General features: G+C 36.9%; 1 protein-coding gene across 1 annotated transcript in view; it reads right to left on the bottom strand.

Moving 5' to 3' along the window:
• LOC306870488 (netrin receptor DCC-like) overlaps positions 1–18,530 on the bottom strand; it is a gene marked incomplete at both ends in the record, with an annotated part of 131,807 nt that overhangs the window by 78,973 nt on the left and 34,304 nt on the right. The window contains 2 exons of the mRNA XM_079417801.1: positions 9,818–9,938; positions 10,717–10,871. Of these exons, the coding sequence (XP_079273927.1) occupies positions 9,818–9,938; positions 10,717–10,871 (276 nt within the window). The remainder of the gene's footprint in view (positions 1–9,817; positions 9,939–10,716; positions 10,872–18,530) is intronic.

Genomic DNA, 18,530 nt, shown 5'->3' with positions numbered 1-18,530 from the left:
GTTTATTTGAATGCACTCACAATAACAACAAAACATTGTGCTTTTGTAAAATAATGAAAGGAAACATGATGCGCTTTCTGCCGTCTTGGTCTTTGTTAACTTGAGCGCGGAACTCCGAAACTGTGTATATTTGCCTTACAGATGAAAATGATATCTATCAAGAGCAAAATTTATATTTTCAAATGAACCAATTCAAATGGAAATCAAATATTCTCAGATTATGTAATCCGTATGAAACATACAGACAGGCGCATCACTACTGCAGAGATGACGAGTCAGCGTCACCGACTTGAGCCGAAGAAACAGAAAGCACTAGTTTATCAATAAATTATTAAAATATTAACGCAGCCTCATCACTGTTTTTCCCTGAAACTTTCATAATCATTAGACTACTTCTGCTGGTGTGCTGTGCCAAGCTTTAGGCGTGCGCTTGAGCGCTTATTAGGCTATGTAGGGAATTAAAGGCCCATTATTATGATTGAAATGGTTTATTAATAAACGTGCAATTAGTTGACTAATGCTTTTTCTACTGTACAAACTGTATTTTCTATCCCCTTACTCTAAACCTTCACACAAAACTACAGGGATTTTTAGATTCTTAGAAAACTTCATTCTGTGTGAATTACAAGATCGTTTCCTCATAGGGACCAAAAACAAATGCCCCCACACAGTCAAACATTTAGTGCTATTACTATACTTGTGGGCTATAAACCCATCCATGAAGTTGTTTCCCCATAACGTAGTGAAAACCAGCACACACACACACACAGATGTTGAGATCTGATGGAGCGGAACCATTTCTATCATATCTGTGGAAATGAAACCCATCAAACCTCAATCATCTAGAAATGAGCACAATATCCCGAGAACACACAGATCTGTCTGACACAAGTCTGCGGCTAATAAATGACCCATCCGCTCTCATCAAGAGTTAAGTCAACACAGAGATCAATCTGTTCCAGTTCATCCTGCTGTTAAAGTAAAGCAGAGATACTGAGTTCACCTGATCTGCTTGTTATTGGTCCAGTTCCTCGTTAGAGCCAGCGTCATAACGAACGCTGGACGCATCTGTATCCTCGGCCTGCTTCCGTTCGCCAGCGCCGTCTTATTGTGTCTGTCAGCGGAGCGCCCATGAATAATTCAGCTTCGTCAAATCCATTTACATAAAACACAGCATCCGTGTTCCCATGTCAAACACCGCTCCTGATGGGAAGACGGCTCCAGGGATGGCAGACGCTCTAGGATGGGTCATACTAGCTGGTTGACCGTTTTAATGTCCAGACAGAAACCAGTTACCATTAGGGTTGGGAGATGAAAATCAATTCCAGAATCGGAGACTTAAGGTCAGGAATCGGATCCTTGTTGTAACATTTAAAATTCAATTCCACCTTTCAATTCCTGTGTGTGCATCTTTTTTTTTTTTTTTGGCGAAAAAGGGCTGTTAAAATGTGTTTGTCTTTGAATCATTCATTCAAGAGATTCATTCAAAAACACTGATTCATCCAGTAATGAAACGAGTACATCTTGAGTGAGTCATTGAATCATTCCATTCAGAAATTACAACAGATTTTGTTTAGTTGTCTAATATTTTTTCTTCAGAATTGAGTGAGAACTACAACCTCCATTTACAAAAAGAGTCTCAATTAATCCAGAATCATGCCGCTGTATTTTTCACACAAACAGCTCCACTTTTTATGTAGCCAGCTGATTTTTGTTCATGTGATTCAGCAGCAATTAAATATTTTGCAAAAAAGAAACAGAATAAACATGTTTGATATCTAAATGTTTTTTTTTTACCACATTGGAATCGAAACTGGGAATTGCTAACATTAATCACAGTCAGCAGTGTTTCTGAGGAACTGACTGGAATATGGAAGTGCAAATACATCAACGCTTTTACAAACATCCAGAAACAGAGGCGTTGGTCTTTAATGCTTGTCTGAGGAAGGACAGAAGGCCAGCGGTTCCCTCCGGCAAACGAAGCACTGTGAACACTGCAGTGACCTGAACAAACACAATCACAAACCCAGCTGACTGAACCAAATCAGACACAGGAAACTTCACTGGAACCACAGGAAGAGGAATTTAATGAACTACAATTCAAAAACATCTACAGGTGATGCATTCTGGGAAATGAAGTGTTCCTCCACCCTGACCACAAACAGTCTGTGGCTAAAACACTGTAGAAATGACTTCTCTAAGCAAATAAAGCAAAGGTCACATTTAACAAGAAAATACAGTTTCAAAATTTCCAATTTAATTCATTGTGTTACTTATGTGTAGTTTATGTGTAATTAATTGTGTAAGTAATTAATTGTGAAATGAATCCTAACCCTAACCCTCAAAGTAAACAAAAGGTTAAAGTATTACATATGACTTAATATACTAAATACAACTAAATACATATTTCTATAAGCATGCATTTTATAATCTTTGTTTTATTTACAACTTCAAAAATAATTTGTATAGTGTATTATATATATTATACAGTATATAGTATCATTGATGTACTATTACAGTTTTTAGTTTTCATTTTATATTTCTTTGTTTAATATACATTTTATTGTTATTCATTTTAATTTATTTTTTTATTATTTTGATTTTTTTTGTAATTGTGTGTGTTTTGACATTTTTATTAGTTTTTTTATGTCTACATAGTTTTTATTAAATTGTAGTTGTAGTATACTTACTTTTAGTTATTTTAATACTTAAACTTGAAAAAAAAAACATTTGAAACATTTATCCATTGCCTATAAACCTAAAAACGGCTTTTTAACCTTTCAAATAAGGCTTTGTGAAATCAGCCTTCATAAACTTTGCTTTGCTATAAAAAATTACAGCTCAATATGAATTTAATTAATTCTGCTTCCTTACATTCAAAATTGCACTTCTGCATCGCTTCAAATTCAACTCAAACTCTGAAGATGAGGCACAGTCCAGCTGATTTAATTGCGTAAATCAATCATTTAATCGTCATAACGCATGTATTTTTGAGTTTTTGTGCTCGGTAATTTCAGAAAGCTATATTGACCGTGTTCTATGATCTGAATGACTGAACAGACACACACACGTCAGTCTTGCTTTCACATCTTTCACAAAAAAACGAAACATAAACCTTATGAATTCACCGCTATATCAATTCAAACAGATTTATAGCTCTAGTTACTGCATTACACACTCAGACAGGTAAAAGAAGCCGCTTTAAAGCAAAGCCTGATGTATTTCTAGTGATAACAGGATTTCACAAAGCGCCGGTAATGGAGGAGTGAAGCAGCTGTAGATGGGAACATCTCAAACACACAGCAATAAATGTGCAAATGAGACATTTCAGCACAAAAGGCATCTTGTAGTGAAGCACAGGACTGTGTAGGGTTCCTGTAGCTGCACTCAAGCCTGTTTAAATACAAATAAGCAATCGCAGCTTTTCTATTATTGCACATGAATTATTGAGCAACACGACCGGCATGTTTACAGCTACGACTGCTGCGGCATGACAGAGAGACACAGACAGATCGAGGGGAACAGAACAGAGCGGTGACAGCGGCTGATTTCATCCCGTCACTCAGACAGCAGCATTTGCATTCCTAAAGATGTCCCATGATTCCCAGCGGAGCCGCCCATCCCGCTCCCATCAACCTCGGCTGACACGTCCTGAGAGAAAACACTCACACTGCACCCAGCAAAAGAGCCGACGCTGCTAACAAACACCCAGAGCTTTTGTTTCTGTGAGATTTCATGCTGATCTCCAGACCCATGTGTTGGCCAATCCAGTGTTAGACACAAGCACAACTATAATAAATCATTACATTATAAGTACAAAAGCTTGTCTTGTAAATAAGGACATACCACACTCTTCTGTTGTTTATATGGAGTGTAATAGACTAAAACAAACCTAAACACAGGAAGAAGAAAATTTGAATAAGATAGAATAATCATAAATATATGAGACAGTTTTGTGTTGGTCCATGCGTCTTATTAAAATGACTATGATAATGAAATCACAGACTGTTAATTACACAGATGAGATTTAAGGATAGAAACACTTGCAGAGAGACACGCAGGATGTGATCCAAACACTAGTGAGTCACCTACATAGACGCCTTCTAAGGGAGCATAATGATTCACAGCACAGAGAATGATGAGTGAAAGAGGTATCTTAAACAATTGTGTCCCTGCAGCACAGAAGCAGTCATCAGTAGCACAGGTATATCTGTAGCAATAGCCAACAATACATTGTATGGATCAAAATTATACATTTCTCTTTTATGACAAAAATCATTAGGATATTAAGATCATGTTGCATAAAGATATTTAGTAAATTTCCTACCGTAAATATATCAAAACTTCATTTTTGATTAGTAATATGCATTGCTAAGAACTTAATTTGAACAACTTTAAAGGAGATTTTCTCAATATTTAGATTTTTTTGCTCCCTCAGATTCCAGATTTTCTAATAGTTGTATCTCAGACAAATATTGTCCGATCATAACAAACCATACATCAATGGAAAGATTATTTATTCAGCTTTCAGATGATGTATAAATCTCGAATTGACACTTATGACTGGTTTTGTGCTCCAGGGTCACAAATATAAACTAATGCACTGAATCAGTGCTTTCCTGAGCTGAATTCATCTGCTCCTTTAGTGTTAAACCAGAATCAGCATCAGAATTATAATGGTACTGGAAGTGACACCTACTTAGGGAGCTCACTAGGGTTTGGAACAGAGGCTAGAGGGTTAAAAGGTTAAAAACATAATTATTATTTAGTAATAATAATGATTTAACTGCATGGACACTATCAGATGAGAACAAAACTAGAACTGAATTGATCTGGATAATGACTTCTGTATAGCTGCTGAATTTGAATTTTTCCACATTAATATAGTTATTTTCCTGTTTTGAGAATCTGTCCTGTATAAAGCGCTATAGATTCACCGAGTCATTCTCCATCTGAGTGTTTCATGTGTTTGCACTGCTGTCAGACTCAAACCCCGGCCTGGATCTGTGTGTGGATGGACTGGGATTTTACTGACAGCTCTGTGAATCCCTCACGTCTTCATCTCATCACAAATCATAGATACAAACACCAACGATCAAGAGACATCTGATCATTGGTAAACACACATTAAAATAAAGGCTTCAAACCTTTTTATCAGAACTGTTTAGAAGCCTGACTCATCATTTAAATGCCACTATAGTTTTTATTCATATTTTGAATCAGTTTTTATATTTTCCATTTCAATTTTAAATAAAGTCTTAATTTTGTTTGCCTCTGTCAATGTTTGTTGTTGTTTATTATTTTAATTTTTTTTCATTAGGCTTTTTTTGTTGTTGTTATTTTAGTACATCAAGTTAAACGAAATGAAAACAATTAATGTTGCCTTGCAAGTGGTACGTTTATATATATATATATAAATATATATTTTATTTATAGTTCATGTTTATTTTATTTCAAGTAACAAAAACTGTTTTAATGGTTTTAATTTTAGTTTGAGTTTTAGTTTTAGCAAAAGCTTTAGTAATTTTCTTGTTGTCATTTTTGCATGCATCTCAGTTAATGTTTATTTTATTTCAGATAATGTAATGGTTTTAACCGATTTAATGGTTCAGTTTTAGGTAACTTTATAATGTGGTGTCATCCTCATGTCTCATCCTCGTCTCAGATCATCTCCTCTGATCTTATTTTCATCTCAGATCATCTCCTCTGGTCTCATCCTCATCTCCTTTGGTCTCATCAGTGTCTCAGATCATCTCCTCTGGTCTCATCCTCGTCTCAGATCATCTCCTCTGGTCTCATCCTCGTCTCAGATCATCTCCTCTGGTCTCATCCTCGTCTCAGATCATCTCCTCTGGTCTTATTTTCATCTCAGATCATCTCCTCTGGTCTCATCCTCGTCTCAGATCATCTCCTCTGGTCTCATCCTCGTCTCAGATCATCTCCTCTGGTCTTATTTTCATCTCAGATCATCTCCTCTGGTCTCATCCTCGTCTCAGATCATCTCCTCTGGTCTCATCCTCGTCTCAGATCATCTCCTCTGGTCTTATTTTCATCTCAGATCATCTCCTCTGGTCTCATCCTCATCTCCTTTGGTCTCATCAGTGTCTCAGATCATCTCCTCTGGTCTTATTTTCATCTCAGATCATCTCCTCTGGTCTCATCCTCATCTCCTTTGGTCTCATCAGTGTCTCAGATCATCTCCTCTGGTCTTATTTTCATCTCAGATCATCTCCTCTGGTCTCATCCTCATCTCCTTTGGTCTCATCAGTGTCTCAGATCATCTCCTCTTGTCTCATCCTCATCTCAGATCATCTCCTCTTGTCTCATCCTCATCTCACAGCATCTCCTGTGGTCTAAGTTTCATCTCAGATCATCTCCTCTGGTCTCATCCTTGTCTCATTTATCCGGAATGGATTGAGTTCACACTCAGGCTCCGTGGAGAGCAGCTTTTGTGTGTCTGTCAGGATGGCTATTGAATTTAATAGAGTGTGTGATGGTTAACTCTACAGTGCTATTCTTAAGCACTGACAGCAGTAATGAGACTGCAAGTGTCTCTCTCTACTGGCATTACGGGATGTCTGAACACCAGGCTCTCATAAACCCTGTTAAAATCACAGCTCTGCTTGAGCTGCAGTCGCACCATGGCAACTGTTGTTTCTGCGCAGTGAATGCAGACGCCGTCTGCGACGTTTACCGCAGGGATCCGTGATTAAAACAGCAGGAACCGCAGAGGAACCGAAGAGCTTTACTCTCATTCCTGCTTAATTAAAACCTTCGCTTGAGTGTCAAACCGCCACAAATAGTTTTTTGATTGACATGACATCGTGATTCAGGTATTTTTAATCTTCTCACATTTCTGTGGGAAACTTTCATCAACAGCAGATGGTTTTTGGCAGAAGTTGCATTAGCGGCAGACAGATTGATCCCAAACCTCCCACAAACACACTCTAATGCGGTACGTGTGTCCATAAATGAGTGTGTTTCACAGCAGATGTTTGCAGTCACTTTAAAGGAAAGTTTGAGGTTCAACTTCACTTCCTACAGTGACTGATGATCCCATACAACTATATGCGGCTAAGGGACATTTGAAATTGTTTAAAACTTCTATATTATCAATATTAGCAATATATTCTGGTACATTTTGAAATAAATACTGTAATTTTGTGATGTTTCTCACCAAAGCTGCATTCATTTCATCAAAATTACAGTCAAAGTGAAATATTTTTACAATTTCAAACATCTGTTTTCTAATTTATTTTTGTAATTTATTTCTGTGATGCGCAGCTGTATTTTCAGCATCATTACTCCAGTCTTCAGTGTCACATGATCTTCAGAAATCATAATAATATACTGATTTACTGCTCAACAAACATTTCTGATTATTATTAATGTTGAACACAGCTGTGCTGCACAATATTTTTGTGGAAACCGTGAAATAGAAAGTTTAAAAGAACAGCATTTATTTGAAATATAAATATTTTGAAACATTATAAATGTCTTTACCGCCACTTTTGATTAACACATCCTTGATTAATAAAAGTATTAACTTCTTTAATTTCTACTGACATAAGTAAAGTAACTAAGTAAATCCTGACGAACATGCAGTTTTTCTTATTTCTGCCCTCTAACCGTCAGTCCAGTGACATAATCTCAGTGTGTGTCTGTTAATTAAGATCATACAATTAAGATTTCAAACTTCATTAGACCCTCAAATAAGATGAGGAACGGCTGCCTTCATCTCCAGATATCAGATCACCATGATCAGATGAAAGCCCTGCAGAAAGCGAGTGAATAAACGAAACCTCGTTACAGGCCCATAAACACAAGAGCTGCAGGAAATCAGCATGTGATGCTTAACGAGCTCTGTGTGTGTGTGTGTGTGTGTGTGTGTGTTTTTATTTTGTGTGGCCATGTTGAGAGGAATCAGGAGTAAGTGCAGAGGAGTTATGTGAGCTGTGTGAACATGCACAAAAATAGATTCAGTATTCCTCAAAATCAATAAAAACAGTTAAAATGCAAACCTCAAGAATATGAGGTAAACATGCAATAATTAAATGTGTGAACTTACATTTCCTTCAGCCTGAGGCTTATTCATTTCACCTTTGGAGTCAAAGGGCTTTTACAATAGCTAAAAATACGAGATCCTATTGAGGGAACAACATCAGTTTCTCATGGCCACCGGTTTAATCATGCAACCTGGGATTATCAGAGATTGAGCAAATATATTTATCCATCCCACAGTCCTTTGATCATGTCTTTTTATGTAATATATGTGAAGCTATATTAGGCTATTTATAATTATAAATATGTAATAATAATAATATAATGTATTATTATTATAATACAGCTCTGAACGTTAAGAGATCGAAATGAAGGGAAAATAAATAAACTACATAACAACGAATATAAAAATATTACCAATAATAATAATAATAAAATACATGGATTTACAAGACTTGTGGGATGGATAAAAATGTTTTCTTGTCGGCCTATTTTATTATATGTACTTTATGTAACATTTATTCATCATAAACTTAATTGGAATGCTGCTACATCGCGTGCAATACAGTCCACTTCAACCACCAGAGGTCGCTGTATACCTAAAAGCACCAGCGGGTAAAATTGAACCATGCCATGACTACTGTTTTGATAATGCTATAAAAGTGTGCACATTGAGAGAAATAAACAGCAGATGTACATAACTTCTTTAACTTGAGCAAACACTGCTAATACACACATACGTTTGTTAATAAAATGAAAAATGCATGTTTTAAAGCTAGTGAATAAAAGGAAACGATCCACCCGCATGCCTCTGCTCAATGACGGTGCCTGGATCAGCTGTGATCTGTGTCTCGGGCCGATGACGTCACTTCCAGGGAGGCATGCCCAGGCCTGTTGTACACGCCCCCCGTCCCTTGACTCCACCCCCATGTCAAAACAGTGCCTCAAAGTGAGACGCGCAGAAACGTGAAGCGCAAATGAGAAAACGGTATCGCAAGCTCAAACTTGACTGAAACGCAAAATAAAAGCAGCGTTGTAAATAAATTATAAGCTATGGCCATGGAAAATATGTACTGCAAAATCATTGCTTTTGCTCTGTTTCATGTATATTTTGCAATTCATTATTTTTGTTTACAAAAAGCTCATTTATTTTTCTCAGTACTTTCATTTTCGTTTGCAAACCTTTATTTTCTTTTGCAATGCTTCAATTCTCTTGCAAATATACATGGCATTAAATTGATTCCATAAAGCCCAGCCCCGATTTAAAAAGTAATGCAAAAGTAACGTAACACATTACTTTTCATAAAAAGTAACTAAGTAATGTAATTAGTTACCTTTTTAAGGAGCAATGCAATATTGTAATGCATTACTTTCCCCAACCCTGGTGGTAATTGTGGTATTTTGGCAGAAACTTGGCTCACCAATGAGATTAGACCGGAGGCGGAGCTTCCTAATGTGTATACAGGTATAAGCAGAAAGCAGTCGTTCTGCATGACGGTCACGGCAGGTTCAGCCAGAATCTCACACTCATTTGAACACCAGGAGAACTTCATCTCTACATCACTGTCTCTCTTCAGATAAAGACCTGGATCAGTGCTCTACACGCACAGCACAGCATTCTGGGAAACACTCTCAGAGATCACACAGATCCGGATCTCAAGACTAAACCTCACAAACGCACGTCCTCTGAAACAAATGCTTTCTCTGTCACACACACACTCGCACTCACACACACACACACACAGAGCGTGTGCATGCGTGCAGATGAGGGATGCTCACAGGTCTCAGATCAGCGCATGAGCGTGTTGGATCTTACCGGGCTGCAGCAGGATGAGTTGAGCCATGGCCTGACTGTTTCCTGCCTCGTTCTCAGCGATACACTGATAGAAACCCTCGTCTGAGCGAACCAGACCCAGAATCTGGAGATGACCGCCGTCCTGCAGACCACACACGGGACAATCAGCAGACTTCAGGACCTTCTCACATGTGAGCTTAAATGAGCTCATACACTTATGATATATTAACACATTACAGAGAGAGAGGAAAAAACTAACTATACGTTTCTCGTAAGATATTTTAATATGAATAACATTTATAAATAAAAATAATATAATTAATGATAAAAATAAATAAAAATAAATTATTAAAATTAAATAAATTAAATAAATATGAATAATAAATAAAAATAAACAAATAAATTAATTAATAAATAAAAATGAGTGAATGATTGAATGTCGATGAATACATGAATAAACAAACAGACAAACATACAAATAAAAGCTAAATAAATGAATACAAATAAAATAAATAAAATATGTTTATAAACAAATAAATAAAAAATCAATCAATTAAATAAAAAATAAATAAATAGATGATGAGGATGATGATGAATGATTGAATTAATGAAAATAAATGAATAAATAAATGCATGAGAACCAGTGAATAAATAAGAAAGGAACGAACAAACAAACAGATAAATAAGAATGAATAAATGAATTCTACGTGTGCTGTGTTAAGCTAACGGGACTTGTTATAGCACTTGTATATTATTGCTCTTTTGTTGGTTTAGATTGCTTCTGTTGTCCTCATCTGTAAGTCACTTTGGATTAAAGTGTCTGCTAAATATAAATATAAATGTAAATGTAATTTCTCATCCTAGTGATCTGAACCAAACAAACTTCCTCCTGATTCTGAAACACTAGCTATTTTTCTCACCACGATCTGGAAGTAGTCGCTGGGAATGACGGCCTCTCCGTTCTTCACCCAGCGGACGGTGGGCTGCGGGTTTCCCGTCACGGCACACTCCATCTCGATGTCCGTGCTTTCATACGCATACGTGTTCGACGGATAGCTGAGGAACTGCGGCGGCACTGAGAACAGAGAGAGAACAACAGCATAAACATCACAGCATCATCACAGACACACGCATCTGCATCAGCGCCATCATCAAACTCTAGAGGGATCTATTATGATTTCAGTCTTTCAATCTCTGATGCTTTGTTGTTGTATTTCATTTGTCTGTTCAATGAAGAAATGTACGTGCATGAAATATAATATATATTAACGGCTGCATTCCTCATTTGTAAGTTGCTTTTGGATAAACTGAAAATAATAAAATAATATAAAACTTTGATGCATTTCTCATTTGTAAGTTGCCTTTGTAGAGTGCTTAAAATCGCTCACATCTGAGGGTGCATCGCAGTGAGGACGCTCCCTCAGAAGGCAGCAGACTATGTAGACAGCACAGCTGTGTGTGGAATATGAACATATCGGCAGCAGACAGAGTATCTGAACTCTGCTTCACATAAATCAAACTCAGCCAATAAATCAACATAATCCGGTCAAATCTGCAGCCACAGCGGAGCAGCTTAACCTGAGCGAGACCGACACAGATCCACACACACACACACACACACACACACACACACACACACACAGAGAGAGAGAGACGGACGGACAGCATCATTAAAGTCAAAGCACAGACTGCAGTCCAGCTCATTTTCCTCTCATTTCAGCAGGAAAATTACGTATCGATCGGCTTCATCTCAATAATAGTCTGAACGCTCATCTTCAGACAGCCAGCATCAGTCTGATTGGAATGAGACGGATTTGTGATGTTTGTCCTCTTTAAAGAAGAGAAACGAGTGAGACGTAGAGCCAGAAACAAACCACAGCAGAACGAGACCATATGATTCATTTTACTGTGTTAGTATTGAAAATTACCCAAAATTCATTTTCATAATATCATGTTCATTCATATTCATTATATATTACAACACATATTCATTGAGCCCAGCTGAGCTAACATTTATTTAAAAAAATAAATTATTTAAAAAAATATCGGTAATTACTGAAAATTATATATTTTTAAAATTATCTTAATGTTGCTTTGATTATTTAGAATATATATATATATATATATATATATATATATATATATATATATATATATATATTTATTAGTTTATTTAATAGGGACCATGCATATTCATGAACATTGTTGTATGAAAATACACCGTGTAAATATGCCAGAATTAGTAACAATAACTACTTTTCATCTGCAGTCGCTAGGCAGGTAACATAAAAACAACCAACAATAATACAACATTCATTCACTAGAAATGAAAAAAATACACATAATGATAACAAACAACAAGCAAAACAAAAATACATATTGGAAAAGACATTATTCATCCACCTCTATACTGCATTCAATTTAACAATGAAAGTGTATAAATGTGTGACAGTTAAAAATGAGTACATCTCTGATTTTCTAGAAGCCACTGTTTCAAGTGAGTTTTAAAGGTGCTGGGAGTAGGACACGCTCTTATTGGGAAGGGCAAACTATTCCAGAGTTTACCACCTATTATTGACAATACGTTTTGTCCAAAAGTGGTACGTCTAAATGGTATCACACAGTCCCCATTTACAGAGGTAATGAAGAAGTGTGTTGTGTAGTAAGTGCACTCAGAAACCAGCAGTCTCAGTGCGCTCACAGCCGCTTCAACTGCTTATATTTGATAGTTTGATTACACAGAACGGTGAAACCCATAACTAGTTAAGAAACTAAACTATCCTTCAGTCTGAAAAACACAAACAAGCGGATGCAGAGAGCCAGAGATCAGACAGAGACGAGCGGATCCGGTGAAGACAGACTCAGACGAACACAAACACAGAAACATGAGAATATTCCCTCTGAACTCGTCTGAGAAACTATTTCAGTTCATTACATCTGACAAACCAGCTCCACCGCCACTGAAACACTGAGCTTCAACCACAATACAAATATTTTAAAAAGTAATTGACTTTATATCACAGGATTCAGATTTGAAAAATAAAAAAATCAGAATGAGATAAAAACACATTATTTTTCATTTTTAAATTTTTTCATGGTGGAAAAAAAGAAACAGAATTGTGAGATGTAAATTCTGAAACATGTCTTGATTTAATAAGAATCTTTAGACATTTGCACTGGAAAACAAAGAATAACAACTATCAAATTTTAATTTAATTTAATTTTATAGTGAGAATAGTGAGGCCGCTGCATGGTTTGAAGTTAAAAACGTCTTAATGCTGGATGTGTTTCAGCTTTTGTCTTCTCCAGATGTTAACTGATGGACTGGAGTGGTGTGGATTATTGTGATGTTTTTATCAGCTGTTTGGACTCTCATTCTGACGGCACCCATTCACTGCAGAGCATCCATTGCTGAGACACTGATGCAGAGACACATTTCTACAAACCTGATGAAGAAACACACTCATCCTGATCTCAGATGACCAAATGCTCATTTATGGGTCAACTATTCCTTTAAGTGCAATCCCTGTTTGCAGTATGGGAATCATGTGTAATGCAGACTCTAAAGCTACTCTTTTCTCTGATTCGCTGTTGAACTGGAATCAAAGCAGGCGTGATGCACTGAACACATGATCAATAAGAGACATGAGCTTTATGAATGCAGACGCAGCACTCCAGGCCCGAGGCCACGTACTCTAATTAATTACCCGGCTGTTCATTAGCTCAAGCACGTTCTTCCCAACAATCAGAGCAGCGGAAGCCGTAATCTGCATGTTGGACGCGTCAGCATCGATGCGCCATTAGCTGCTGTATCTTTATCTGTGCTGTATTGCACTAATTAAACCCAAACGATTTCCATTAAAGCTGGTGTCTCCTCCATCACCGGCGGGTTTGAACTAACTCACCAATTACAACGGGTTAAAAACCACCAAACACCAGTAATGATGCTCTCAACATACTCAATTACAGCATATAATGAAATCAATCACACTTATGAAACATTATGAGACTCAGAGGAGCAGGAAGATGCTTCTTAAAGGGACAGTTCACACAGAAATCATCATTCTGTCATTTACTCTCATCATGTCACTCAAACTGTGCGATGTTTGTTCTGTACAACTCAAAAGAAGATATTTTGAGATTCTGAAAAACTATAATATGTAATTTTGTGTTCTTCAGATGAAAGTAATCCATATAAATACGTTTCGGTGAAAATCAATTTAAATTAAATGTTACAATATTACTGTAAACTGTATATATGCAGCTAAAGATTTTGGAGTCAGTAGATTTTTTAAATGAATACTTTTATTCATCAAGACTGAAGTAAACTGATCAAAAGTGACAGCAAACACATTTATAACTAAAAAAGGTTTCTATTTCAAATAAATACTGTTCCTTTGAACTTTGTATTAATCAGATAATTATTTAAAATTAGTTTTTTTTAATGCATACATATATTTAACTAAAATTAAAATCTTGTTTTTTTTATTATATTAGAAATGCTAAAAAAAAAAGTATATATATATATATATATTTATCTTTTAAAATGAAATATTTACCATTTGTCAGTTCTATTTGAATTAAATTAACGAAAATAAAATTGAAATAAAAAATTTATAATAAAAAAAACCTATACAGGCATATAAAAAATGACAAATACACACAACATTTCTCAAATTTGAACTAAAATGAAAATTACAATGGAAAATATAATAATAATTATAATAATATACAGTATGTATCCAACTCTCATCTATACACGGAGCAGAGGCTGATGGGAAGGCGTTTGACCTGATGTGAAGTCTATAGAGCGATTCATTCTCAACGCACCTGAACGAACACAAACAATACGACCTGAACGGCCTCATGGTGTCAACTGATGAAAGGAAAGGATATTAGAATCGAAGAACAGCTCTGCTCTCTCTCTCTCTCTCTCTCTCTCTCTCTCTCTCTCTCTCACACACACACACACACACACATATTAACATGACAAAAGAGCAGTGCAGGGAGAGTGGACCGTCGTAATGACTCTCATCCTCAGCCATTCAGACTGAAAACACACACCATTCACTGCAGTAAACATCTGTCACACGAGTGTGTGTGTGCATGAGTGTTTATGTCTCAGGAGGGAGTCAGTGACAGCCTGTCGCGCCGTTTCTGACATTTAAACCGTCCGCGGTCCCCAGCGACATGTGTGTGTGTGTGTGTGTGTGTGTGTGTCGTCTGTAAGCGTGTGTCGGGGCCCATCAGCACTCAGAAGGAGCTGCAAACACAGTGGAAGGGAAACCAGTTGTTATGACAATAAAACCTCATTTCAATTTGTATTCTCAAACAATGATACATAATTTATGAATCTAGAGACAGAGAGGACAGCACACGCAGAAATCACCCATAATCCTCCACTCATGGGCATTAGGATTACACACACACACACTAATTACACACGCACTAATTAAACACGTCTGTTTACACTACAGTAAACACACTCAATCACACACACACTCAATCAAACACACACGCACGCACGCACACACACACACACACACACACATATCTATTTGAATGTGCATCTGTCTGGTTTGACTGGCTGCTGTGTATTTTTGGATTCTCTGAATGAGCACAGCATGAAGCTGACCTCGTCACAGATCATAATCACTGTCAGTCTGACGGGAAAATCACTGTATGAGCATGAAAACACACTAACATGATCAATATCAGCCGTACATGACCTGACACACAACATCAGACCGCTCACGTTATTTCAGATCATTAACCGGACTGTTAAAGAGGCAAATGAAAGTCTTTAGGATTGGAAATAACAAACATTCATTATCTGAAGCACTTATTCTCATCCTGAATGCACTGCTGATTCCTTCACATGCTCCCTAGTTAGGGAATAAAATACTAGAATGTAAAACAGCTGCTTTCTGTGTGAATATGTGTTAAAGTGTCACATGATCTTCAGAAATCATTATAATATGCTGATTTGCTGCTCAAGAAACATTTCTGATTATTATCAATGTTGAACACAGTTGTGCTGCTCAATATTTTTGTGGAAACTGTGATACATTTTATTTTTCAGGATTCACAGATGAATAGAAAGTTCAAAAGAACAGCATTTATTTGAAACAGAAATCTTTTGTAACATTATAAATGTCTTCACTGTCACTTTTGATCAATTTAATGCATCATTATTGAATACAATGACAGTATAAGTTATGCTAGTGTATGTACCATGCATCAACGAGTTAACACACACACACACACACACACACTCTCTCTCTCGCTGTGGTTTAATCTGTGAAAGGAGCAGGATTAACACTCATGTCAGTATTAACATTTTTAGTGAGTCAGTTTTAGTGAGTTTCTGATGTTCCAGCATCATAAAAGTGCGGCGTGGGCCGCGAAGAGCAGTAATCTCTCCAATCATCCGATTTACTACTCTTGTTCTAATGCGCTGTCCCTCATGTGACCTCTGCCCAACACACACACACACACACACACACACACAAATATATTCTATTGTGTTAAACCTATAATATTTCAATAAATGCTGTTGAAGGATCTGATCTACAGTTGTGTGTGTGTTTGCGTATGTTACAATGTGTGTGTGTGTGTGTTCGTATGTTTCAGTGTGTGTGTGTGTGTGTGTGTGTATGTGTGGGGGAAGTTCATCATAACATCATCGTATCTTCAGTGTCTGTGATCATTTCTACTGTAATCTGTCTCTACTGTAAACACTCCCAGCATCACGTGTGTGTGACTGAAGCTCAGATTCCAGCTGAGATGTGAAATAAACCTGCAGATGAACTAAAGGAGTGCTGTCTGACAGCGGGATGAACAGATTATACACCGATCCGTTGCTGGTTTGACTGGCTGCTGTGTATTTTTGGATTCTCTGAATGAGCACAGCATGAAGCTGACCTCGTCACAGATCATAATCACTGTCAGTCTGACGGGAAAATCACTGTATGAGCATGAAAACACACTAACATGATCAATATCAGCAAAATGAAAAGGCAAATGAAAGTCGTTAGGATTGGAAATAACAAACATTCATTATCTGAAGCACTTATTCTCATCCTGAATGCACTGCTGATTCCTTCACATGCTCCCTAGTTAGGCTGCACACTCTATAGTGTAGATGGCTCAGAATACAGTAGAAACTGAAGCTGTTTTCATTCAGTCATCATAATCATGTTGATTTACACTGAGCAGGTCATTATGGTGGCTAATCCGGTTAAGCGGGTCAGGGTTTTGTTCCTGTAATCTCAATCCCGGTCCGTCTGTGTTTGCTAGAGTAGCTGGATTTCCCAAACATTCGGTTAATCTCATTTCACAGTATTAACAAACACAATCCCATTTCAGTCACTAGAGTCAGTACACACTCGCTAGTGCTCACGAGAAATAACAGGACAGTGATACACATTCAGTACTAATTAGTTCAGTCATATAGGAGTGTTAACCTGCACATTAACACGGTATAAGAGCCTCCGAAACACTGGAGTCTCGGGCTAATGTTGTTTTTTTTTTAACAAAGTCTCTTCTGCTCATCAAGGCTGCATTTACTTGATCAAAAATTCTGTAAAAAAATGGCAAAATATTATTAGAATGTAAAACAGCTGTTTTCTATGTGAATCTGTGTTAAAGTGTAATTTATTTCTGTGATCTGCAGCTGTATTTTCAGCATCATTACTGCAGTCTTCAGTGTCACATGATCTTCAGAAATCATAATAATATACTGATTTACTGCTCAACAAACATTTCTGATTATTATCTATGTTGAATTCAATTTATAATTTTGTGGAAACTGTGATACATTGCCATAAAATAAGATAAATTCATACTTTTATTCAGCAAGGACACATTAAATTGACCAAAAGGGACAGATAAGACATTTATAATGTAACAAAAGATTTATATTTCAAATAAATGCTGTTCTTCTGAACTTTCTATTCATCTCTGAATCCTGAAAAATGTATTATCTCAAGGTTTCCTCAAAAATATTGGACAGCACAACTGTTTTCAACATTGATAACTGTTTGAAATTGTTATAATATTTGGCAATTTTACAGCTATATTTGAGTTGTGAAAATCAGTGCTAAAAGCAGTAGAAGGAGAGTGCAGTAATGATCATAAGTGCCTGAAGTGTTTGTGCTGTATGGTTAGTATTATTAGGTAAACTGTTTAAAGCAGAGAGCAGCTATTAACTGACTGACTCTGACAGGCTTATGTCACGGGTACTTTTACACTGATTGTGTTTCCTCCTCTTTCCCAGTCAACCATGAGTGAACTGACTGGCAGCAAAAACACACCGGACAGTCCAGCGGACACCTTATTATCTGCTGCTGAAGCCTTGGACACACACACACACACACACACACACACACACACACGCACACACACACGTGGTCATGGAACGTTTTTCTGAACATTTGTCTAATGTTGTTACTGCTTGTTTCAGAACGTTCGGATAACATTAAAGTAACGTTCATTTAAAGGGGTCATATGATGCGATTTCAAGTGTTCCTTTCTCTTTGGAGTGTTACAAGCTGTTTGTGCATAGATAAGATCCCTGAAGTTGCAAAGACTGAAGTTTCAAAACCAAAGAGATATTCTTTATAAAAGTTAAGACTCGACCACACCCCAGCTCATTCAAACAAGCCCCCCCATGTCTACATCACAGTGTGGGAAGATTTGCAAAACACTGCCCAAATGTACACGCAATGAAAGA

The sequence above is a fragment of the Barbus barbus genome (assembly GCF_936440315.1).
Source record: "Barbus barbus genome assembly, chromosome: 5".
NCBI lineage: Eukaryota > Metazoa > Chordata > Actinopteri > Cypriniformes > Cyprinidae > Barbus > Barbus barbus.
Note: the sequence above shows the minus strand (reverse complement) of the source record. Positions and strands in the feature narration are given on the sequence as shown.